Here is a 24,662-nt window from a genome sequence, read left to right as displayed (position 1 = left end):
CCCACCCATCCACCTCCAATGTACAGTCCCCCCCCACCCCCACCTACCCAATCCAATGTACAGTTTCTACGTCTAATGTATATACTCTTTTCTTTCTGGACTCTTTTTGTATCACAAACAGTACTGTAATTGCAAATCTGGTATGTCATAAATGTATAGATGTAGCAGTACTGTCTATCGGTATGTCATGTATGTCACATATGTTACGATGAATTGAAAATGGGGGACCCTGATGTAAACAAGACGAAAGTCTTTCTCTGGTCTGCATCCCCTTAACAATTGTATGTATTGAGCTGTACTGTACTGTACCCATTCTGCAATCTGTTAATAAAGTTTTCAATCAATCAATCAATCAAGGAAAACGATTATTTATATTTGATATATTAACGTTATATTGTACATTGGAAACACAAACATACTTAAAAGTAGTAAATATTATTCATTTTAAACATTATTTATAGGGCTATAAAACAAAAAAACAAAACAAAAAATTCTTATTCTTCTCTCTTTTAACCAGGGTTAACCAGGGGGGTCGGCGCCCGAGCGCCCCTAGTGGCCAGCCGCCACTGGAATGAATTAATGAAAACTTTATTTAACAGATTGCAGAATGGGTACAATACAGTACGGCTCAATACACACAATTGTTAAGGGGATGCAGACCTGAGAAAGACGTTCGTCTTGTTTACATCAGGGTCCCCCATTTTCAATTCATATAGAACGACTACGCCGTAACAAATCATTAAAAAAATATACCGTTAACTGGAATATGTTGTGCCTTTACACATATGTGATCGTGATGTTGATACGTTACTAAAGGAGGGGAGATGTTACAGGCTTGTCTACAGCTCCACCCTGTGGGCGTACAATGCCTGTGCCTGTAATGTATATACCTGTCTCATGAGATGTAAAAGGTCAGGTGTGGTATGTTTACCTGCGTACTGGAATACACGGCATTGAGACACAACCCGACTCGACTAGTTTATTATGCAACTACACTTGCAAACAACTTATCCCCCAGGCACAATTTGCATTTCACTTGGATGTTCTTGTCCTTTTCACCCACAAATTCAAAATAATGTGAATACTTCCGCAAAGTAAAGCCTGTCCACTCTGCCATCTTACTATCTGAGCTACATATACGTGCACTGACACAATCAACCACGGGATACAGAAAAGAAACCGTGAATGTTTCAGAGATCTTTTTTTGTGGCAACAAAAGAAACATGGAAACACAGTAATGTTTTAACAGTAACAGATTGCTTATTTGAAAACATAACAAAATAACTGATTACTTGAATTGGAAAACAAATGCATTGGGTTAACTTTTTTATTTATTTATTTTACTCTTTTTTCCCCAGAGTGGAGGTCTTACGACAGTGATTAGCCCGTTTCGACTGACTGGGGTCCTCTACAAATCATCTTCCCCCTCCAATGAAATGCTATTCTCTGCTATCATGCATATTATGGTTGGATGTTGAACTGTGACACAACACTGATCTTGTTTCCCTCCATCAGGTGGGAACTGTGTGTTAATATCTGGATCAACTGGTCGGTATTTACTCGAACAAGGTAGCAGCATTCCTTCCTTTCCCCCGTTCTTAGACTGCCTCCCTGTGTCCGTGCCTTCCCTATTCCCGTTTCCCATTTATTGTGTTTCAACATAGATAAGTTGAGCAATTGAGTACATTTAGTTCCTAGTGTGTGTTTCCTTGTACCCCTCTGTCCGCTTGCACGGCATCCATGGTGGTCCGCTAGGGTGAAGGAAGACCTCCATGGTGGTTGGCTAGGGGGAAGGAAGACCTCCATGGTGGTCGGCTAGGGTGAAGGAAGACCTCCATGGTGGTCCACTAGGGTGAAGGAAGACCTCCATGGTGGTCCACTAGGGTGAAGGAAGACCTCCATGGTGGTCCACTAGGGTGAAGGAAGACCTCCATGGTGGTCCGCTAAGGTGAAGGAAGACCACCATGGTGGTCCACTAGGGTGAAGGAAGACCTCCATGGTGGTCCACTAGGGTGAAGGAAGCCCTCCATGGTGGTTTGCTAGGGTGAAGGAAGACCTCCATGGTGGTTTGCTAGGGTGAAGGAAGACCTCCATGGTGGTTCACTAGGGTAAATAAATATTTACCTCTTATACCTTCATTCCTTGTGTGTTGTGTTGCTGTTTTGGGAACCTGCTCAACCTAGTTCCTGGTTGATTTCCTCAAACTGTGACATAAGTCCATATTCCAGTGTTTTTCCATTTCGGGTACTTAACTTTTGATGTTTATATATCAAAAACCTTTTACTTTTACCATAGAACTTTCAGGGTATTTCTGCTTTACTCGACTCAAGCTAAATATTTGAACACTTTTCCTACTGCCTCAGTCTAACTTCTGGAAAAACCCTCCCATTATTCTGTCTCTGCGCACATAACCTACCGTATGACATAATTGATAAAGATGTGTCACAACTTCTCCACTGGGTCCAGAATGCATTCCATGTGTGGTAATCATGGTGTTAGCATTTACAAGTCCTACAGCACTAAACGGAGTGTGATTAACCCACATATAATTTCATTTGAAATATTTTCTGTGTGAAAAGGGCAACCACAATATAGGCATACCAGCTCACACATACTGTACAGCTCACGAGACAAATCACACAAACAATGTAGGGCCTATAGTCATTCTTTATTAAATGTTTGTAATTTTCTTATCTTTTCTTTTTTTTCAGTAGATTTAATTAAAGATTTAGGCAGTTTTCATCCATAAGTGCACTTCTTTCCAGATTCCAGACATTCACAATACATATAGAATTCTCCATGTAATTTTCCATTTCAGACACCTTTCCAGGACAATAAGCTTTATTTTCCAACAAATGGTAAATGGCTGCTTTTTTATATAGCGCTTTTATCCAAAGTGCTTTACAATTTAATTTCAAGTGCTCACATTTTTACCCATTCACTCACACATTCACACACCGGCGGCGGAGGCAACCATGCAAGGTGCCAACCTGCTCATCAGGAGAGATTAGGGGTTAAGTGTCTTGCTCAAGGACACATCGACACGCTGCCTGGGAGGAGCGGGAATCGAACCGGCAACCTCCGGATTGCCAGACGACTGCGCTACCTCGCGAGCCACTGTCGCCCCACAACAACAAGGCAGTGATATATTTTACTTTAACAACATGTTCTTGCCCCGAGGAAGCGATGCATATCAAGAGCACCGTTCTCTGAAGGCTTTTTAAACATCTTTAATATCTCCAAAACCCATGTTTTTTTTGGTAACCCATCGTTTTCCTATAGCCAAGGATACAGTAAAGCCTACGGTAAAAGATTACAGACCCATACCAGAGACAAGTCTACATAATGAGGAGACGGATCACTATCCTAGTTTTGAATGGGGGAATCTGAAACACTAAAGATGGTGGCAACAATGAAACTAGACTACTTGCTACACTGTTGAGAAATATGCTTTGAATTAATCATAACCTCTGCCAAAAGGTTGGGAATTGCTGCGCTAGGTGGTTGTCATGGTAACTACGGACTCTGAAACGACAGGACGGCCCATGTATAGAAGCTGGTCTACGTGGACATTTCTTTTTCTTTCGATCACAAAATTGTCTTTTTGACCAAATTAATCATTCAAAATATGAAATAAAAAAAGAAAAACAATGACATACATGACCGATTCTTAGATACGAATGACCGACTTCTGTTTAGACAGACTTTGCCCATACTACCCATCTCAGGGCCTGGAGCCCTTCAGTATGTCACTAGAGGTGAGGTGGCTGGTAGTAGCGGGGGTTGTAGTGGTGTGGCTCCCGGAATCACTGGGCTTCCGTTGGCTCGCCATCAGGGTCTCCATGGGGCTGATAGCCCGGCGGACTGGGCTCTCCCTGGGACTCAGGGAGGACCTGGAGGGTCCCAGTGCAGACTCATAACGGGAGGGTTTGTAGAGGGACGCAGAACTCACAGGCTCCAGTCTCATGGCGGGTTTGGAAGGGATTGTGAGGGAAGAGACGACAACAGAGGGGCCACTAGCGCTACCACCAGCGCTACCACCAGTGCTACCACCAGCGCTACCACCAGCGCTACCACCAGTGCTACCACCAGCGCTACCACCAGCGCTACCACCAGCGCTAACACCAGCGCTACCACCAGCGCTAACACCAGCGCTACCACCAGCGCCTGAGCCTTCACCGGCCCCTGGGAGGGAGGTCTCCATCTTGGACTCTTTCTCGCTGGTGTCCGGGCAATCCTGGAAGGAAACTCAAACCCATGAGTAAAAAAACATCTACTTGTACATCAGGTAAGCAGTGCTCCTGTCTCCAAAAAGCACAGCTAATTGATTAATAAAAGCAAATTCATCCCATTGTGACATCAGTGAGGGGAAGCTTGTTTAAATGTGTCAATCAGAAGACTTCCAACCCTGGCCAAACAGCAAGTATGCAAATTTCCCCCCATCGTCTAAATAACATTTCGGACGACCAAATCCATATAAAGGCAAATTAAAACCCATTTTCCATAATCTGTCCCCTTTAAAGGCAATCTACTTGTACCTGTACTATAGATAGATTATAGATTTTTTTTTTTGCAAAGCCACCTTTTGCCCCCCATAATTGACCTACCTCAAACCCCACCCTTCTTTCTTGACCCTGGAGGAAGAAAAGAGGGCTGGGCTTGAGATAGGTCAATTCACACTATGCACATGGATCACTAGTAGGTTGGACTTCCTTTATCAGTCCTACTGGACGTCCCGCGATGATGACGGGGAGGTTGCGACCCTCTCTGTGCCGCACCCTGTCTCCCTGTCTCTGGCTGTCTCGGAGTTATGACCAGAGTGTTGAACGTCCAGTGATTAAGACGGGGAGGACGCGACCCTTTTTGCGCCGCCCCTGTGCCTCAAATAGATCCGCTATCAGCTCTATCTTTAATCTTTCAAAATGTTCAGTTGCTATCGCTATCAGCTCTATCTTAAATTTGTTCTAAATGTTCAGTTGCTATTGCATGCACTCATCTGTGTTTCACTACACACATGAGTGAATGCTTACCAACTGTCTGTCTGTAACACTACTATCACCGACATCTAAGAAGGGAGATCCCCCCTTGAACGGCCCTTCTAAGGTTTCTCTCCTCCACATTGCCTGTGGTGCATTTTTTCCTATTGCTAGGTTTTAGTGAGTTTTTCCTTACCTTCGCGTGGGGTATGTCTGGGAGTGTTGCACTCATTTATTTAGCATTTATTTTAAATTTGTTGGACCTTATGGTGTTCTTGTTTTGTTCTTGACTTATTGTGATGTTTCTTCTTGACTTGTTTAAAGAAGATGTGGCCGGCCCATGGGGACATTAACGTGTGTTGTCTGGCCTTACAAATAAATTTGATTTGATTTGATACCAGTGCCTTGTATGATCATCCTACCTTTTTCTTTGATTCTCCGTCAGACCCATTGGAGTCCTAATAAAAGAGATGCAACAATTTAGAATTAATAACGAGGGATTTATTCAAGCTGTATTTCTAAAACAAACAAAAAAATCTGAAATGATGAGGGGAGCCCCTCAGATTGTTTTCAAATCCTACTTGCACATGTCAGCCAGGCCCCCCATAAATAGAATCATCCCTGATATCACTGTATTTAGTGTTCAACACATTCCCATCTATTAAAATATTAACACCTTCTCTTTCTTCTTCTTGTCACTGTCACTTCTGGGTGGGCTTGAACTCTGAGGAGTGAGCAGACAACCAATCAGATTCAGCCACGTAATATCCTGATCACTTGCTTTTGTCATGCGTGTGTAATTTACCCTTTTCTCCTCCTCCTCCTCCTCCTTCTTCTTCTTCTTCTTCTTCTTCTTCTTCTTCTTCTTCTTCGTCTTCTTCTTGTCACTTGAGCTGTCAGATGAACCGGATGAAGATGAGGAGTCCTGCTCAAACAAAGACAGAGATATTCCAAAATGAAATTGTTCTATTGTAATCTATTATGATATGAAATAGCTTTCTTTCTCTTCCCATTTAATTACCTTGTTCTTCTTCTTATTCTTATTCTTCTTCTTCTTCTTTTTGTCATTATCACTGCTAGAAGAATCTGAAGAGTCCTAAACACATATAAAACGGTACATTTTAAGTCTTTGTGACGTGATGAGCTGACAATTTCTGACCTCTCAATGGCCTGCTGTGGAAAAAAGGTTTTCACTTTTGTGACTGTGAGAACATGGGTTGTTTGAGAAACTCCTGCACTATTCCTAAATACTAAATACTGCATGGTGCCCATGGTGTTAGAGAGCACAAGAGTGAATAGTGCCCACACACCACATACAATGCCTACAGCATTAGCACTAGCAACAGCCAGTTGTGAAAATTATTGACTCAAAGCACATCATGACCTCGTTCCAACAATGACTATTCATTTACATTTACATTTACATTTAGTCATTTAACTGATGCTTTTATCCAAAGCGACTTACAAATTGTGAACAACAAGTCAGCTGTATAGGGTGTACAACTCTGGCAGCTATGGGTAAGTGGTTGAACTAGAGTGTGCATAGTAGCATAGACACATTAGCATGGTAGGTAGTAGTATAGAGATAGTAACATAGTACATACTAGATAGTAGTAAAGTACATAATAGTAAAATACAGTAAGAAGGTTCATTCTTTTTTTCTTTTCATTATTTCAGATATTGATAGAAGGTGTGATTTTAGTCGACAGCGCAAAATTGGGCGGTGGTGGGATAACAGAATAGCCTGCTTAATTGGATGACCCCCTAGGCACCCAAATAGAAGTGGGTCTCAGGCGGCCAGAAAATGCAGAGTGTAGGGGTCTTGAGGGTGTGTAGAGTGTGCAACTTCCCACCACAGTCAGGACAGCCGAAACCCGCCAAGTTTTCCGTCGTCGACTAAAAACACACTTCTTCAATCAATATCTGAATTTTACTATTATGTACTTTGCTACTAAATAATCTTCCTTGCCTATATTACTACCTACTGTGCTAATATGTCTTTACAACTATGCACTCAAGACTGTAGCACCCAAGTTCAACAATGTTTGACGAACAATGTTACTTAGCTGGTTGAGTTGCACCCTTCCTGCTGACCTGTTGTACAGAACTTGTAAATTGCTTTGGATAAAAGTGTCAGCTAAATGTAAATGTTAATGTAGTTAGAGACCATTGAGGGAGACATTCCCCTCGCTGCATGGTATGCCAGGTCAAGAACCTTGAAGCGGATTCCTGCGATATTGGGAAGCCAGTGGAGCTCTCTGAGAAGTGAGGTGAAGTGAGTTGACTTACCTTTATCTTGTCCTTCTTTTTCTTCTTCTTCTTGTCTTTCTTCTTTTTCTTCTTCTTCTTCTTCTTCTTATCGTCATCACTAGAAGAATCACTGGAAGAAGAGTCAGATGAATCCTGGACAGAGAAGAGACATACTAGTCTTAAAATGCAGTTGTGATATACTGTGTTCTAAAATAACACAGACATTTCCAAAAACTGCTGATATTATCAGAGCCAGGGCCGTTTCTTGCTATAGGTGGAGTATGTTGTTGAATAGGCACCTCAAAGCCACCAGCTTGGTGTGTGAGTGCATGTTGTGAGTTTGAGCAAATATGAGCAAACGTGTAAGTGCACAGGGAAATTGTATGACATTATCTGCGGCCCAGATATTGTCATACATATTAATAATTTAAGAAAATAAGATTGTTATAAAGCACATCCGGTAAATCCGGTAGGTTTTTTCTTGAGATAGGGGGGCCCCATAACACGTTTTTGCATAGGGCCCCAAAATAAACCTAGAAACGGCCTTGATCAGAGCCCATTACATACAGCCTTCTTCTTATATTTCTTCTTCTTCTTTTTCTTCTTGTCATCATCACTAGAAGAAGAGTCAGATGAGTCCTGGACAGAGAAGAGACATACAAGTTGCATTCCACTAATAGTAGCGTAGTCGTGATCTAAAGCGATTACACACAATAATATCAGCACACATTACGTACATCCTTCTTGTTCTTCTTTTTCTTCTTATCCTTCTTCTTTTTTTTCTTATCCTCATCACAGTCAGATGAATCCTGAACATAAAATGTAAATTGTCATATATTGGCTTTATATTGCTTTTTATTACAGGTATTAAACTGTGTGGGTATCAAGCAAGAAAGACTGTCAGGCATTAAAACTGTGTGGGGGACCCAGGCCTAGAACTGTGCCCTGAGAGAGGGAACTGCGTCCTGAGAGGGAAGTTTGCCCTGAGTGGGAGGTTCGAAGGGTCAAAGTGGGTATCAAACAAGAGGGAAGACTGTCAGGTTTTAAACTGTGGATACCAAACAGAAGGTAAAGACGTCTTTGAACTGTAATCCAGAACAATTGTATTGCTCGTCACTGACTCTACCCACAGGTTGGGCCATACACTAGATCTAGTGTTAACATCATGGTTTTCCAGTGTCCAGTTTAATCATAATAAATGCATGTTCATCTGATCATCTCGCTGTTGTGTTTACCTTATCTCTGTCACTCCCCACACCCAAATCCCCTCCCCCTGCACATTTATCTTGCAACATTAACCCCTCGACTGCCAGTAAGTTCTCCACTGCCTTCATAGCTGCCCCTAACACCTGCACTATTGAAGCCTCTCCCTCCCATCTTAGCACTGAAGAGCTTACATCCCTTTTCAACACCACCTGCCTCTCCACTCTAGACTCTGTAGCCCCCCTTAGACAGAAAAAACCTAAGCCTAAAGGACAACCCTGGCTCAATGATAACACCAGAGCCCATAGAAAATAGTATAGAAAGGCAGAGCGGAAGTGAAAACGTGACAAACTTCAAGTCTCACTTGAAATGCTTAGGGACAGTTGTATTAACTACCAGCTAGCGGTTAAAGCGGCGAGAATCACATATTTTTCTGACTTCATCAACAACTGCCACAACCCCAGGACCCTGTTCACTACCATCAATTCTCTCATTACCCCCCCCCCCCCCAGTACCTGCCTGGATGTGTCCCCAACTAAGTGTGAGGAATTCTCAAATTTTTTCACCACCAAAGTTGAGGATATCTGAAGCTCATCCACACTGGCCTGCTTTCAGCCCATCAGTCTACCCACCCTCACAGAGATAGTTTCCTCTATGAAACCTGCGACCCTTTCCACTTGACACTGTTATTTTTCGTATAGCTTTGCGCTCTGCTCTATTGGAACTGTCCCTTTAATCATATGCTATCATGAAAACTTTCAACCACATGCACGCTCCTCACCGGCCTGGCCACGCCCACATCCGCTCATACATAAGCGGGGCCATGGCCATACTACCAGCTCCTTCCCTACTTTCACCACTGTGAAGTCTGTGTATAGCACCGCTTCAAGTTCCGTGCTTAAAGTAGTTAGTTAGTTATAGGAGCTGTGTTGGCGTTGTCTTTTGTTTCTCCCTCTCTCACTAATTTACGGAAGAAAGAAAAGATAATGTTGTCGCCACTGGAGAGTCTAGAGGATTATTCTGACCTCCACCAGCGTTTCACATTTGGGGAGTGCGCGTCGCTGGGCAGTTCCCCCTCCGGCTGTGCAGCTGGATACTATTGCCGCGAGAGGCAGTCGGCTCATTCATTTACATTTACATTTAGTCATTTAACTGATGCTTTTATCCAAAGCGACTTACAAATTGTGAACAACAAGTCAGCTGTATAGGGTGTACAACTCTGGCAGCTATGGGTAAGTGGTTGAACTAGAGTGTGCATAGTAGCATAGACACATTAGCATGGTAGGTAGTTGTATAGAGATAGTAACATAGTACATACTAGATAGTAGTAAAGTACATAATAGTAAAAGACAGTAAGAAGGTTCATTATTTTTTTCTTTTTATTATTTCAGATATTGATAGAAGAGGTGTGATTTTAGCTGTCCTGACTGTGGTGGGATAACAGAGAATAGCCTGCTTAATTGGATGACCCCCTAGGCACCCAAATAGAAGTGGGTCTCAGGCGGCCAGAAAATGCAGAGTGTAGGGGTCTTGAGGGTGTGTAGAGTGTGCAACTTCCCACCACAGTCAGGACAGCCGAAACCCGCCAAATTTGCCGACATCGACTAAAAACACTTCTTCAATCAATATCTGAATTTTACTATTATGTACTTTGCTACTGAATAATCTTCCTTGCCTATATTACTACCTACTGTGGTAATATGTCTTTACAACTATGCACTCAAGACTGTAGCACCCAAGTTCAACAATGTTTGACGAACAATGTTACTTAGCTGAAAGACCCTTCCTGCTGACCTGTTGTACAGAACTTGTAAATTGCTTTGGATAAAAGTGTCAGCTAAATGTAAATGTTAATGTAGTTAGAGACCATTGAGGGAGACATTCCCCTCGCTGCATGGTATGCCAGGTCAAGAACCTTGAAGTGGATTCCTGCGGCATTGGGAAGCCAGTGGAGCTCTCTGAGAAGAGGTGAAGTGAGTTGACTTACCTTTTTCTTGTCCTTTTTCTTCTTCTTCTTGTCTTTCTTCTTGTCTTTCTTCTTCTTCTTCTTCTTCTTATCGTCATCACTAGAAGAATCACTGGAAGAAGAGTCAGATGAATCCTGGACAGAGAAGAGACATACTAGTCTTAAAATGCAGTTGTGATATACTGTGTTCTAAAATAACACAGACATTTCCAAAGACTGCTGATATTATCAGAGCCAGGGCCGTTTCTTGCTATAGGTGGAGTATGTTGTTGAATAGGCACCTCAAAGCCACCAGCTTGGTGTGTGAGTGCATGTTGTGAGTTTAATATGAGCAAACGTGTGAGGATTGGTTCGTTCCCCGCCACACGCTCCTTTAAGGTACTGTGTTGATTGGTGCATTCCCCACCACACGCTTCTGGAGCGATTACCAATTCCATCACGCACCCGTCATAGTTTGTGATTAGCGATGTCGGGTCGTTTTGAATACTACTGCTTCTGCCTGCTTTCCCTCCGTTTTTGTGCCTCGTCTACTTTCCCTCCAGAACATCTTTGGATTGCCGCTGGTGAATATCTTGATCCTCCGTTTGGAGCTGCGCCTCGTTGCCCGCTTTACGCGTTTGCGCTTTGGTGAGTTTTGGAACCAAACCCTTTTTGGATTATCTGTTTTGTGTGTTTGGATAACATTGAAGAGTATCGTTTTTGTTTGCACTGGACTCAGCTAAATTGTGTGTTTTGGATAACACTGAAGAGTATCGTTTTTGTTTGCACTGGACTCAGCTAAATTGTGTGTTTTGGATAAACACTGAAGTACCGTTTTGTTTTGTTCTGGACTCAGCTAAGGGAGGACTGAACTGCACTGCCTCTGTGTACTGTTGGACTGTTGTTGATCTCTCTCTCTCCCTCTCTCCGTTTCCACTCCGAGTTGGAGCTGGGAGTATCTGCAGAGCCTCAACGGCGTCTACGCCGATTCCCCACCTCTAACACCGGGAGGATCTGCAGAGCCGCAGATAACTCTGCCGAAGGCAGTCTCCTTTTTTGTTGTTCAGAATTGTTACTTGACTCTTTTTGATTCTGTAAATAAATACGCCCTAGTGTTTGGCTAACTCTGAACTACCTGTCTGTGCCGTGCTGTTGAGGTCGGTTTCAAACCCTAACAAAACGTGTAAGTGCACAGGGAAATTGTATGACATTATCTGCGGCCCAGATATTGTCATACATATTAATAATTTAAGAAAATAAGATTGTTATAAAGCACATCCGGTAAATCCGGTAGGTTTTTTCTTGAGATAGGGGAGCCCCATAACAAGTTTTTGCATAGGGCCCCAAAATAAACCTAGAAACGGCCTTGATCAGAGCCCATTACATACATCCTTCTTCTTATCTTTCTTCTTCATCTTCTTTTTCTTCTTCTTGTCATCATCACTAGAAGAATCACTAGAAGAAGAGTCAGACGAGTCCTGGATAGAGAAGAGATACAAGTTGGATGATTGTATAATAACCCAGTCGTTATATACTGTGTTCTAAAATGATTATGCAGGCAAATACCAAATAGCGCTGATATTATCGGAGCCCATTACATACATCCTTCTTCTTCTTTTTCTTATCTTTCTTCTTCTTCTTTTTCTTCTTGTCATCATCACTAGAAGAAGAGTCAGATGAGTCCTGGACAGAGAAGAGACATACAAGTTGCATTCCACTAATAGTAGCGTAGTCGTGATCTAAAGCGATTACACACAATAATATCAGCACACATTACGTACATCCTTCTTCTTCTTCTTTTTCTTCTTATCCTTCTTCTTCTTTTTTTTCTTATCCTCATCACAGTCAGATGAATCCTGAACATAAAATGTAAATGGTCATATATTGGCTTTATATTGCTTTTTATTACAGGTTTGAAACCGTCAGGTATTAAACTGTGTGGGTATCAAGCAAGAAAGACTGTCAGGCATTAAAACTGTGTGGGGGACCCAGGCCTAAAACTGCGCCCTGAGAGAGGGAACTGCGCCCTGAGAGAGGGAAGTTTGCCCTGAGTGGGAGGTTCGAAGGGTCAAAGTGGGTATCAAACAAGAGGGAAGACTGTCAGGTTTTAAACTGTGGATACCAAACAGAACTGTAATCCAGAACAATTGTATTGCTCGTCACTGACTCTACCCACAGGTTGGGCCATACACTAGATCTAGTGTTAACATCATGGTTTTCCAGTGTCCAGTTTAATCATAATAAATGCATGTTCATCTGATCATCTCGCTGTTGTGTTTACCTTATCTCTGTCACTCCCCACACCCAAATCCCCTCCCCCTGCACATTTATCTCGCAACATTAACCCCTCGACTGCCAGTAAGTTCTCCACTGCCTTCATAGCTGCCCCTAACACCTGCACTATTGAAGCCTCTCCCTCCCATCTTAGCACTGAAGAGCTTACATCCCTTTTCAACACCACCTGCGTCTCCACTCTAGACTCTGTAGCCCCCCTTAGACAGAACAAACCTAAGCCTAAAGGACAGCCCTGGCTCAATGATAACACCAGAGCCCATAGAAAATAGTATAGAAAGGCAGAGTGGAAGTGAAAACGTGAAAAACTTCAAGTCTCACTTGAAATGCTTAGGGACAGTTGCATTAACTACCAGCTAGCGGTTAAAGCGGCAAGAATCACATATTTTTCGGACTTCATCAACAACTGCCACAACCCCAGGACCCTGTTCACTACCATCAATTCTCTCATTACCCCCCCCCCCCCCCCCCCCCCAGTACCTGCCTGGATGTGTCCCCAACTAAGTGTGAGGAATTCTCAAATTTTTTCACCACCAAAGTTGAGGATATCTGAAGGAACATCTCACCCCCCACACGTAACTTAGCTGTCCCTCTGGTCTGCTCATCCACACTGGCCTGCTTTCAGCCCATCAGTCTACCCACCCTCACAGAGATAGTTTCCTCTATGAAACCTGCGACCCTTTCCACTTGACACTGTTATTTTTCGTATAGCTTTGCGCTCTGCTCTATTGGAACTGTCCCTTTAATCATATGCTATCATGAAAACTTTCAACCACATGCACGCTCCTCACCGGCCTGGCCACGCCCACATCCGCTCATACATAAGCGGGGCCATGGCCATACTACCAGCTCCTTCCCTACTTTCACCACCGTGAAGTCTGTGTATAGCACCGCTTCAAGTTCCGTGCTTAAAGTAGTTAGTTAGTTATAGGAGCTGTGTTGGCGTTGTCTTTTGTTTCTCCCTCTCTCACTAATTTACGGAAGAAAGAAAAGATAATGTTGTCGCCACTGGAGAGTCTAGAGGATTATTCTGACCTCCACCAGCGTTTCACATTTGGGGAGTGCGCGTCGCTGGGCAGTTCCCCCTCCGGCTGTGCAGCTGGATACTATTGCCGCGAGAGGCAGTCGGCTCATTCATTTACATTTACATTTAGTCATTTAACTGATGCTTTTATCCAAAGCGACTTACAAATTGTGAACAACAAGTCAGCTGTATAGGGTGTACAACTCTGGCAGCTATGGGTAAGTGGTTGAACTAGAGTGTGCATAGTAGCATAGACACATTAGCATGGTAGGTAGTTGTATAGAGATAGTAACATAGTACATACTAGATAGTAGTAAAGTACATAATAGTAAAAGACAGTAAGAAGGTTCATTCTTTTTTTCTTTTTATTATTTCAGATATTGATAGAAGAGGTGTGATTTTAGCTGTCCTGACTGTGGTGGGATAACAGAGAATAGCCTGCTTAATTGGATGACCCCCTAGGCACCCAAATAGAAGTGGGTCTCAGGCGGCCAGAAAATGCAGAGTGTAGGGGTCTTGAGGGTGTGTAGAGTGTGCAACTTCCCACCACAGTCAGGACAGCCGAAACCCGCCAAGTTTGCCGACATCGACTAAAAACACTTCTTCAATCAATATCTGAATTTTACTATTATGTACTTTGCTACTGAATAATCTTCCTTGCCTATATTACTACCTACTGTGGTAATATGTCTTTACAACTATGCACTCAAGACTGTAGCACCCAAGTTCAACAATGTTTGACGAACAATGTTACTTAGCTGAAAGAGTTGCACCCTTCCTGCTGACCTGTTGTACAGAACTTGTAAATTGCTTTGGATAAAAGTGTCAGCTAAATGTAAATGTTAATGTAGTTAGAGACCATTGAGGGAGACATTCCCCTCGCTGCATGGTATGCCAGGTCAAGAACCTTGAAGTGGATTCCTGCGGCATTGGGAAGCCAGTGGAGCTCTCTGAGAAGAGGTGAAGTGAGTTGACTTACCTTTTTCTTGTCCTTTTTCTTCTTCTTCTTGTCTTTCTTCTTGTCTTTCTTCTTCTTCTTCTTCTTATCGTCATCACTAGAAGAATCACTGGAAGAAGAGTCAGATGAATCCTGGACAGAGAAGAGACATACTAGTCTTAAAATGCAGTTGTGATATACTGTGTTCTAAAATAACACAGACATTTCCAAAGACTGCTGATATTATCAGAGCCAGGGCCGTTTCTTGCTATAGGTGGAGTATGTTGTTGAATAGGCACCTCAAAGCCACCAGCTTGGTGTGTGAGTGCATGTTGTGAGTTTAATATGAGCAAACGTGTGAGGATTGGTTCGTTCCCCGCCACACGCTCCTTTAAGGTACTGTGTTGATTGGTGCATTCCCCGCCACACGCTTCTGGAGCGATTACCAATTCCATCACGCACCTGTCATAGTTTGTGATTAGCGATGTCGGGTCGTTTTGAATACTACTGCTTCTGCCTGCTTTCCCTCCGTTTTTGTGCCTCGTCTACTTTCCCTCCAGAACATCTTTGGATTGCCGCTGGTGAATATCTTGATCCTCCGTTTGGAGCTGCGCCTCGTTGCCCGCTTTACGCGTTTGCGCTTTGGTGAGTTTTAGAACCAAACCCTTTTTGGATTATCTGTTTTGTGTGTTTGGATAACATTGAAGAGTATCGTTTTTGTTTGCACTGGACTCAGCTAAATTGTGTGTTTTGGATAACACTGAAGAGTATCGTTTTTGTTTGCACTGGACAGCTAAATTGTGTGTTTTGGATAAACACTGAAGTACCGTTTTGTTTTGTTCTGGACTCAGCTAAGGGAGGACTGAACTGCACTGCCTCTGTGTACTGTTGGACTGTTGTTGATCTCTCTCTCTCTCTCTCTCCGTTTCCACTCAGAGTTGGAGCTGGGAGTATCTGCAGAGCCGCAACGGCGTCTACGCCGATTCCCCACCTCTAACACCGGGAGGAAGGCAGTCTCCTTTTTTGTTGTTCAGAATTGTTACTTGACTCTTTTTGATTCTGTAAATAAATACGCCCTAGTGTTTGGCTAACTCTGAACTACCCGTCTGTGCCGTGCTGTTGAGGTCGGTTTCAAACCCTAACAAAACGTGTAAGTGCACAGGGAAATTGTATGACATTATCTGCGGCCCAGATATTGTCATACATATTAATAATTTAAGAAAATAAGATTGTTATAAAGCACATCCGGTAAATCCGGTAGGTTTTTTCTTGAGATAGGGGAGCCCCATAACAAGTTTTTGCATAGGGCCCCAAAATAAACCTAGAAACGGCCTTGATCAGAGCCCATTACATACATCCTTCTTCTTATCTTTCTTCTTCATCTTCTTTTTCTTCTTCTTGTCATCATCACTAGAAGAATCACTAGAAGAAGAGTCAGACGAGTCCTGGATAGAGAAGAGATACAAGTTGGATGATTGTATAATAACCCAGTCGTTATATACTGTGTTCTAAAATGATTATGCAGGCAAATACCAAATAGCGCTAATATTATCGGAGCCCATTACATACATCCTTCTTCTTCTTTTTCTTATCTTTCTTCTTCTTCTTTTTCTTCTTGTCATCATCACTAGAAGAAGAGTCAGATGAGTCCTGGACAGAGAAGAGACATACAAGTTGCATTCCACTAATAGTAGCGTAGTCGTGATCTAAAGCGATTACACACAATAATATCAGCACACATTACGTACATCCTTCTTCTTCTTCTTTTTCTTCTTATCCTTCTTCTTTTTTTTCTTATCCTCATCACAGTCAGATGAATCCTGAACATAAAATGTAAATGGTCATATATTGGGTTTATATTGCTTTTTATTACAGGTTTGAAACTGTCAGGTATTAAACTGTGTGGGTATCAAGCAAGAAAGACTGTCAGGCATTAAAACTGTGTGGGGGACCCAGGCCTAAAACTGCGCCCTGAGAGAGGGAACTGCGCCCTGAGAGAGGGAAGTTTGCCCTGAGTGGGAGGTTCGAAGGGTCAAAGTGGGTATCAAACAAGAGGGAAGACTGTCAGGTTTTAAACTGTGGATACCAAACAGAACTGTAATCCAGAACAATTGTATTGCTCGTCACTCTTTGCACTTTGCACTGTACTGTACTCTACCTCTTTTCTAGTGTATTTTTATTGCATTGTATGTGTTTTTATCATGTTGTGAAGCACTTTGGTTTGGCTGTTAGTCATTTGTAAACGTGCTATACAAATAAAACTGACTTGACTTGACTTGACTTGACAGGTTGGGCCATACACTAGATCTAGTGTTAACATCATGGTTTTCCAGTGTCCAGTTTAATCATAATAAATGCATGTTCATCTGATCATCTCGCTGTTGTGTTTACCTTATCTCTGTCACTCCCCACACCCAAATCCCCTCCCCCTGCACATTTATCTCGCAACATTAACCCCTCGACTGCCAGTAAGTTCTCCACTGCCTTCATAGCTGCCCCTAACACCTGCACTATTGAAGCCTCTCCCTCCCATCTTAGCACTGAAGAGCTTACATCCCTTTTCAACACCACCTGCGTCTCCACTCTAGACTCTGTAGCCCCCCTTAGACAGAACAAACCTAAGCCTAAAGGACAGCCCTGGCTCAATGATAACACCAGAGCCCATAGAAAATAGTATAGAAAGGCAGAGTGGAAGTGAAAACGTGAAAAACTTCAAGTCTCACTTGAAATGCTTAGGGACAGTTGCATTAACTACCAGCTAGCGGTTAAAGCGGCAAGAATCACATATTTTTTGGACTTCATCAACAACTGCCACAACCCCAGGACCCTGTTCACTACCATCAATTCTCTCATTACCCCCCCCCCCCCAGTACCTGCCTGGATGTGTCCCCAACTAAGTGTGAGGAATTCTCAATTTTTCACCACCAAAGTTGAGGATATCAGAAGGAACATCTCACCTCCCACACGTAACTTAGCTGTCCCTCTGGTCTGCTCATCCACACTGGCCTGCTTTCAGCCCATCAGTCTACCCACCCTCACAGAGATAGTTTCCTCTATGAAACCTGCGACCCTTTCCACTTGACACTGTTATTTTTCGTATAGCTTTGCGCTCTGCTCTATTGGAACTGTCCCTTTAATCATATGCTATCATGAAAACTTTCAACCACATGCACGCTCCTCACCGGCCTGGCCACGCCCACATCCGCTCATACATAAGCGGGGCCATGGCCATACTACCAGCTCCTTCTCTACTTTCACCACCGTGAAGTTTGTGTATAGCACCGCTTCAAGTTAGTTAGTTAGTTATAGGAGCTGTGTTGGCTTTGTCTTTTGTTTCTCCCTCTCACTAATTTACGGGAGAAAGAAAAGATAATGTTGTCGCCACTGGAGAGTCTAGAGGATTATTCTGACCTCCACCGGCGTTTCACATTTGGGGAGTGCGCGTCGCTGGGCAGTTCCCCCGCCAGCGTTGCGCTCCGGCTGTGCAGCTGGATACTATTGCCGCGGCTGGCCGACGGTCTCTCTGAAGGGTGGGTGGTGTCTTGCAATGCGGGCCTCAGATGTGTCAGTTGTGCGGGGTCGGCTGCGCAGGCTTGCGGCCCCGCAGAACAGCCGGCTCCAAGCAAGGGTTCCTCTGTCTGCCCTTTTTTCTTTGGGCTAAAGAAGAGGCAGTCGGCTGTCTGAAGTGATCAGGCCTGCATCGCTATTCCTCACATTACACAGCTTCAGTAGTAGCCGTTAGCTAACAGTGGGCCTGCGAGAGCTGGCCGTTAGCGTGCTGCTGTGTTAGCCGGTAGCTATCGGTGGGCCGGTAAGAACTAGCTGTTAGCCGGTAGCTGGCCATTGGTCGGAGCCGACGGTGGGCCTGTGAAGGCTAGTCGTTAGATTGGTGCTAACTGTTAGCCTGGAGTTAGCCGTTAGCTTGTGCTAACCGTTGGAGTTAGCCGTGGGGAGGTAGCGGGCCCTGAACACTCTGATTCGGCATCATCTCCAGCCGTCGCCACTTCTGGCCCCGCCAGCAAGAGGCCTCGTCAACGTGGTGGACCAGCCATTGTTGTGGCCATTCATCCTGCGTCCGGGGGTCAGGTAGGACACGTTACGCTATGCCCCACTCCCCCCCCCCCAAAATGTTTTTGGTTAATAACAATGTTTTTGTTTAACAAAACGTGTGTTTACTTCACTGTATTTTGGGGGATACGACATGTGCAATTTTAAACCCACAGCTAAGAATGCAGTACAGTAACAGTTGTGTATATTGGGCCATTTTGTACTTAGTCCAATGTGTTACATGAACCTTTATCAATTGTTTTTTGAGGTCTCTCTGGGAAAACCGCTGTCTTCCCCTAAAGAGCAGAATTGACGCGGTTGTTATTACCAGGCTCGTCGTATGAGAGCCCGTGTCTGTGTCTCTAGACCGGCTTCCTGCTGCTCGTCCCAGACAGCGAGGGGAAACATTGTGGGGCTCTTTCTTGTTAGAAATTCGCCATCACTGTTCTCGGGTTCTTTACGAGCATACACGCCGTTTCATAAATCAGCGTTTGATCTTGCGAGACCGATCAGCGCTGGCCCAGGGTGTTTTTTCAATGATTGAATCCGCTTTTTGGGACCGGCGTGCCTTGGTAGCCCAACATCATAAAAACTGCGTTTTTTATGCGGTCGGCTGGGAAGGAGATTTTTGTCTCTACCGAGCGCCAGTGCACTAGGTTAGACTCGAGGACTCGCGTACATCTCCGGGGGAGATGACGGAGTAGATGGGCCATGCGTTCGCATACTGACCGTCTTGGTGGCGACCTCTGTGATGTTTTGGATCGACACGCGTACCTACCCCCCTCTTAGGACTGGGGGCGGCGGCGTGACAAGGGCACGGGACTTGTCCTGGTTGCGCCGGACCGGATCAGTTTAACCCGTTGTCCGCCGGGGCACAGACAAGTTCTGGTACCCCGAAGGACCCTGAGCTTTCCGGGGGGAAAATGCCAGGGCGGGCCGGACGTCACAGGGGTTGTCATGAATGTATGTGTCATATAGGTGCCACTACGAGTTGCCCTTAACAGTGGTGTGCATTGGTCCATACTATGTTGTACCTTTTTTGCACAATGTTAGGTGGGTTGGTCCTTCTCCATTCGTTTTCACCCCTCCCTCCATGCTAAACCGAGGATGGGAGGTTGTCGGGGAGGCTGCTTCTGTCAACTCCTCTATGCATCCCTGTGTAGGTCCCGGTCCTCCGGGCCCAGGTCGGGCCTCCCCCTCATTGACCTGTTGGCCTGGGTTAACCCTTTTTAAACCTGAAACGCTTGAACTGCATTGTATAGCCTGTGTATACGTGCAGTTATGTTTCCGGGGTTTCTTAGTGGGTTAAGGGAGCAACCACTTTCTGTTAATAAACATAGGGGGGTGGTTGTCTCCCCGGTGTGTTGGTAGCAGAGTCGACTCTGGTTGAGCCGGGGTCTGACCCCGGCTGCCCGAGAGTATGCCCCCGCATCTTTCATGACGTCTGCCAATTGTGTCAAACTCTTTCTCTGAACCTCGACCCCACAGGATTAATAGATTGGCTGGGTCAGGGTTCGTGGTGGAATCTGTTTGCTGGCGGAGTTGGCTAACTCCGACTCCGCGAGGTTCGTGGCCCCATGAGATTGTGACATGGTGCACGGCATACCGAACACCCTTTCCGCCGGGATACTGTTCTTACAGTAAGCCCCTTAGGCGCCTGTCTAGTCCGCAGTGCTCCGGGCACAGGTCGAGTTCTGCTCTTAAAACCTGTTGACCTGGATTGAGGGATCAACCTCCTTAGAGGGTTGTCTCCCCGCACGCCAGCTGGCCCCATGACATTGTGGGGGGAAAGCCTCCTTGGGAGCGCTTCGGAGCGGCGTGCCAGGGGGAGAAGGGCCTTCACCTATTTTAGGCCCCGTCTGATACGCTGGCGATGTGGGGGGTGGTGTCACCAGTGACCGTCTGGTGGGGTCTCGATGCCGCAGCCTTGTTGACCTCACCAGGCCCCTTTTTTCAGGGGGTCCTAGCCCCCGGGATGTGGCCTGGGGCTGGGACCTCCTCCGCGCCCGCTGCTACGGCCTTGCCACAGGTTTTTTTTTTTTTTTCCTTTCCCCCGACCCCGCAATGTTGGGGGCTGTGACAGGGCTTTTTTGCTTCACATCCGTTCCCTGGTGGCGTGCGGGATGCGCGTCAGAGTAGTCGCAGGCGCTTCTATGCGAAGGTAAGTCCCACGGTCTGCTCCCCCTGTGTGTTTGAGGTGCTAAACCCTCTTCGCACAGTCAGGTCCGGTCTCCCTCCCGTCCCTCACTAGGGGGGCCGGGGGGCCCGGATCCTCCCCGGATTCTGATGGTTGTAGGGGACCTCAGCGCGTACATCTGTCTGGCTTTCCGCTCTGCTCCACTCTTGTGTTCCAATACAGCAGAGCGCAAAGCTATACGAAAAATATAGCACAGTAATTACAGGCCCATTTCCAAGCTTCCTTTTCTGTAAAAACTACTCGAAAAGGTCGTTCTGTGCCAATTGTCTCCCTACCTGCACCAGAACAGCATCCTGGAGACATTTCAGTCAGGGTTTAGGACTGGCCATAGCACAGAATCAGCCCTCCTTAAAGTTTCAAATGACCTACTCTTCGCCGCTGACAACCGTGACTGAGAGTTATCCACACTTTTATTTAATCTAGATTAGACTACTGCAACTCCCTCTATATAGGCATCAACCAGTCTTCCCTGTCCCGCCTACAGCTAGTACAAAACGCCGCTGCCAGACTGTTGACCGGAACCTGTAAGAGAGACCACATTACATTGTATTTCATCACTAACAAAACTATTTTGTTAGCTGCTACACCCTTATAGACCAAACATAATTTGGAACATAGCTAAAATAATAATCTATTGATAAAATAATGCAATAATAAAATAACAATATTGTAGTGGCTACTGGGACATAATTCACAGCATCCTAGCCTTATGTGGCGTTTACTACATCTCCCGTGATCCTTAGCGGGGGATGAAGTAGTTTAAGAGAGACGAATGAAAGAGGAATGGCAGTGTTGTGGTGCGACAGTAGAGTGCGTAATAAAATAGTATTTTTGCATCGGAACACGGCTCCGTTTTCACTATCATTACCGCATTCCTACATTGGTGACCCTGATTTTCTCTTGGACGTATTTCGTAGATTACATTGAACATGTCAAATGAACAACAAGACGCGTACCGCAGATCTTTGAACGCCGTTTCACTCAAGCTGCCGGAGTTTTGGGAGCAGAGCGCCAACGCTTGGTTTGCACAAGCTGAAGCCCAATTCGCTCTCAGGGACATTACCGCGGACGCCACAAAGTACTACTATGTGGTAGCAGCCCTGACGAACTCAACTGCGGCGAGAGTGGTGAGTTTGCTGGAAAACCCACCTACACATGACAAATATGTTGCTATAAAAAGACACACCTGAAAAAGGCTTTCGGTCTGTCTGAATCTGACCGTGCTCGCCAGCTTCTCTCTCTACCTGGACTGGGTGACTCAAAACCCTCTGAACTGATGGACCACATGCTAGCTCTGCTGGGTGACCATGGGCCATGTTTTCTATTTAAAGAGCTTTTCCTGCAACAGCTACCAGACTATGTTCGTGTACCTATGGCTAATTCCATCAAAACTGACTTTCGCCAGCTAGCTGGAGAAGCAGATGTATTTTTCTCAGCTGGGAAGAGGTGTGTGGCAGCATCAGCCTACACCATTGATGAGCAGGGGTTCCAGCCACTCTCCATCTCTGCCGCGGCTATGCCCCGCCGGGTGAGGCCGTCGGGGTTGTGTTACCACGCAAAGTTTGGGAACAAAGCTAAGAAGTGTCTGCCACATTGTAACTACAGTGGGTCGGGAAACACACTGGCTGCCACTCATTAGCAGCTGTGAGTGTTGGCCATCCTGCAGGCTTGCTGTGCGTCACCGACTCACTCTCCGGCCGCCGTTTTTTATGTGACACGGGTGCCCAGGTGAGCGTGTTGCCGGCGTCCACTCAGGATTTCCACTCAGCGAGACGGGGCCCCGCCCTTGAAACTGCCAATGGCAGTGCGATCCCTACATTTCAAGTTTCAAGTTTCAAGTTTCTTTAATAGTTGTCATACAGAAGTACAGAATACTTTTATACAAAATGCTTCTTACTGTTGCGCTCCAGAGACTGTGCAAGACAAGATAAGTATGAAATAAAATAACATAGTAAAATTAGAAGTAAAAAAAATGAGGTCACAGTGTTCAGTTTAGACATATGTACAATGTTCGATGCAGAATAGACGTAGTTACCATACAATATACAATACTGTGCAGTGTACTAATATACAATACTATATAGTGCAAGGCAGAAATGGAGAAATGGGACGAGGTGCAATGTAGGTACAATTCACAGTAGGTGTACGAGTTGTAGTGCAAATCCTTTATCAATAAATATAAAGTGTAAGTGTGTTTGTGTGATCTAAAGTGTGGAGAGTGGGTGCTGCAGTGTGTTGTTTGTTTGAGTGAGTGTGTGCGTGTGGGTGTGTGTGCTGTGTGCATTTGATGGTTGTTGCATAGTGATTGTTGTGAAGGGCCAGATTAAACCGAATATATATATTTATTTATATATATATATTTAATTGTATTTGTATATTCTCTAATATTCCCTGATATCCCTTGTATATTCCTTGTACAATATACATTGAATATCCATTCTAGCCTACTGAACATCCCATAGTCTCCATTCTACTATTGGTCGAGACCTTGGTGCCAGGCTGCCATACCCCTCAGACCCAGTTCAAACGTACCGCTCCACATGTACGAACAAGTCCTAGTTCCGCGTAGGAATCTGGCTACCGCACCACTAATGGGACTATTTGTTCATAGTGCGTATATATACTGCGCTACTAAAGTAGGACTTTCTTTTCAGTCCAGTTTCTTACCCTCCAATAGAGTCACAGACGTAAAGCCTCCCCGCGACGCCACGTGTGGGAGTAAGGCCAAGTTCGCCTACCATCGGTATTGAGACATCGTTTATATTAATATTTGAATAGTCATATTTGGCACTATATCGTCGAGTTGGACGTAGTCTATTAAGCTAATAATAGTCTGTTAATATATAGTGCTTCGTGCGGTGAGAATACTACCGTAGTCAGTACCCCATCGTTTCGGGCAGAGAACTGGCTGCTTACCCAGGGTGGTTGACCCCATGTGAAGCTGCACCCGAGGAGCCCCAGAGCCGACGAGCGAGTGGACCTGTATACCGGATTATTCTACCGACGACAGCCCGCCTTCCCAGGCACGGATTATGCTTTGTATACTTTGATTATTCCATGGATAAAGACCCCCGACACTGCCGTGTGTTGGAACCCCCCCCCCTGGAGAGGACGCAAGGTGAGGAGACGCTCTGCAAGACGAGGTCGCTTCACGTCTCTCCCCCGTGGACCGGAGAGAGCCGGCCCACAAAGAGTCCACCTGCTTTCATCTGTGGTCCAAGGATCGCCGGCGCATTGAACGGCACTACAGTGGGTTCACCTGGGATACCCTTGGCCGGACGAGGCAGCCGGATTCTACCCCCCCCCCCCTCCTACTCCTGTCGGCTTACAAGCGACCGGATTAACCCCCTCTAGTGTATCTAGTATATAATCATTAAAGTATCATTGCTGTTATTCCTTAACTATTCCAGGTCGTATATTTACCACCTGCGCCTTCAGAGATTGGACATTCTCTATTGATATACCGACGAATACTCTTTGCCATAAAAGTGCATACTATTTCAATTCATAAATGTAATTAAGTGATTAAGTGCTTGTTCTACACACCATCGCTGTGTAGCAATAAAGACCTGTTTCGACTTCGTACATTTGTGTTGGATCCGTTTCATCTACGTGAGAGTGTTTATGATAATATATTTATGCCGTGTACTGGGTGGCCGAATATTAAGTACAAAGGTAGTGGTAGTAAGTATCATATCTAGTAATACAGTCAGGGAATTGTACCCCTCAGTTACAATTGGTCCTTCGAGCCGGATGGTAATTAGTGTAATATTAATATAGTGTTATTAATA

General features: G+C 44.9%; 1 protein-coding gene across 6 annotated transcripts in view; it reads right to left on the bottom strand.

Moving 5' to 3' along the window:
• Window positions 1-2,649: 2,649 nt before the first annotated feature.
• The window catches only part of LOC311232567 (uncharacterized protein), a 67,822-nt gene continuing 45,809 nt past the window's right edge, over window positions 2,650-24,662 (bottom strand). For 4 of the 6 annotated variants that reach the window (XM_084319424.1, XM_084319425.1, XM_084319426.1 and 1 more), the window contains 16 exons: window positions 16,376-16,447; window positions 16,197-16,277; window positions 15,983-16,072; window positions 14,670-14,780; window positions 12,156-12,230; window positions 11,977-12,057; window positions 11,763-11,852; window positions 10,417-10,530; window positions 7,964-8,035; window positions 7,794-7,865; window positions 7,266-7,379; window positions 5,998-6,072; window positions 5,782-5,901; window positions 5,653-5,700; window positions 5,399-5,434; window positions 2,650-4,237 (listed from right to left, as the gene is read on the bottom strand). In XM_084319424.1, coding sequence (XP_084175550.1) covers window positions 3,725-4,237; window positions 5,399-5,434; window positions 5,653-5,700; window positions 5,782-5,901; window positions 5,998-6,072; window positions 7,266-7,379; window positions 7,794-7,865; window positions 7,964-8,035; window positions 10,417-10,530; window positions 11,763-11,852; window positions 11,977-12,057; window positions 12,156-12,230; window positions 14,670-14,780; window positions 15,983-16,072; window positions 16,197-16,277; window positions 16,376-16,447 — 1,764 coding nt within the window. In that variant the 3' untranslated portion in view covers window positions 2,650-3,724. The remainder of the gene's footprint in view (window positions 4,238-5,398; window positions 5,435-5,652; window positions 5,701-5,781; window positions 5,902-5,997; window positions 6,073-7,265; window positions 7,380-7,793; window positions 7,866-7,963; window positions 8,036-10,416; window positions 10,531-11,762; window positions 11,853-11,976; window positions 12,058-12,155; window positions 12,231-14,669; window positions 14,781-15,982; window positions 16,073-16,196; window positions 16,278-16,375; window positions 16,448-24,662) is intronic. The other 2 variants (XM_084319428.1, XM_084319429.1) reach the window with 2 other exon arrangements.

This window comes from Notolepis coatsorum (genome assembly GCF_963971535.1).
Source record: "Notolepis coatsorum genome assembly, chromosome: 1".
NCBI classification, from domain to species: domain Eukaryota; kingdom Metazoa; phylum Chordata; class Actinopteri; order Aulopiformes; family Paralepididae; genus Notolepis; species Notolepis coatsorum.
This window is presented reverse-complemented; position numbering and strand designations above follow the sequence as displayed.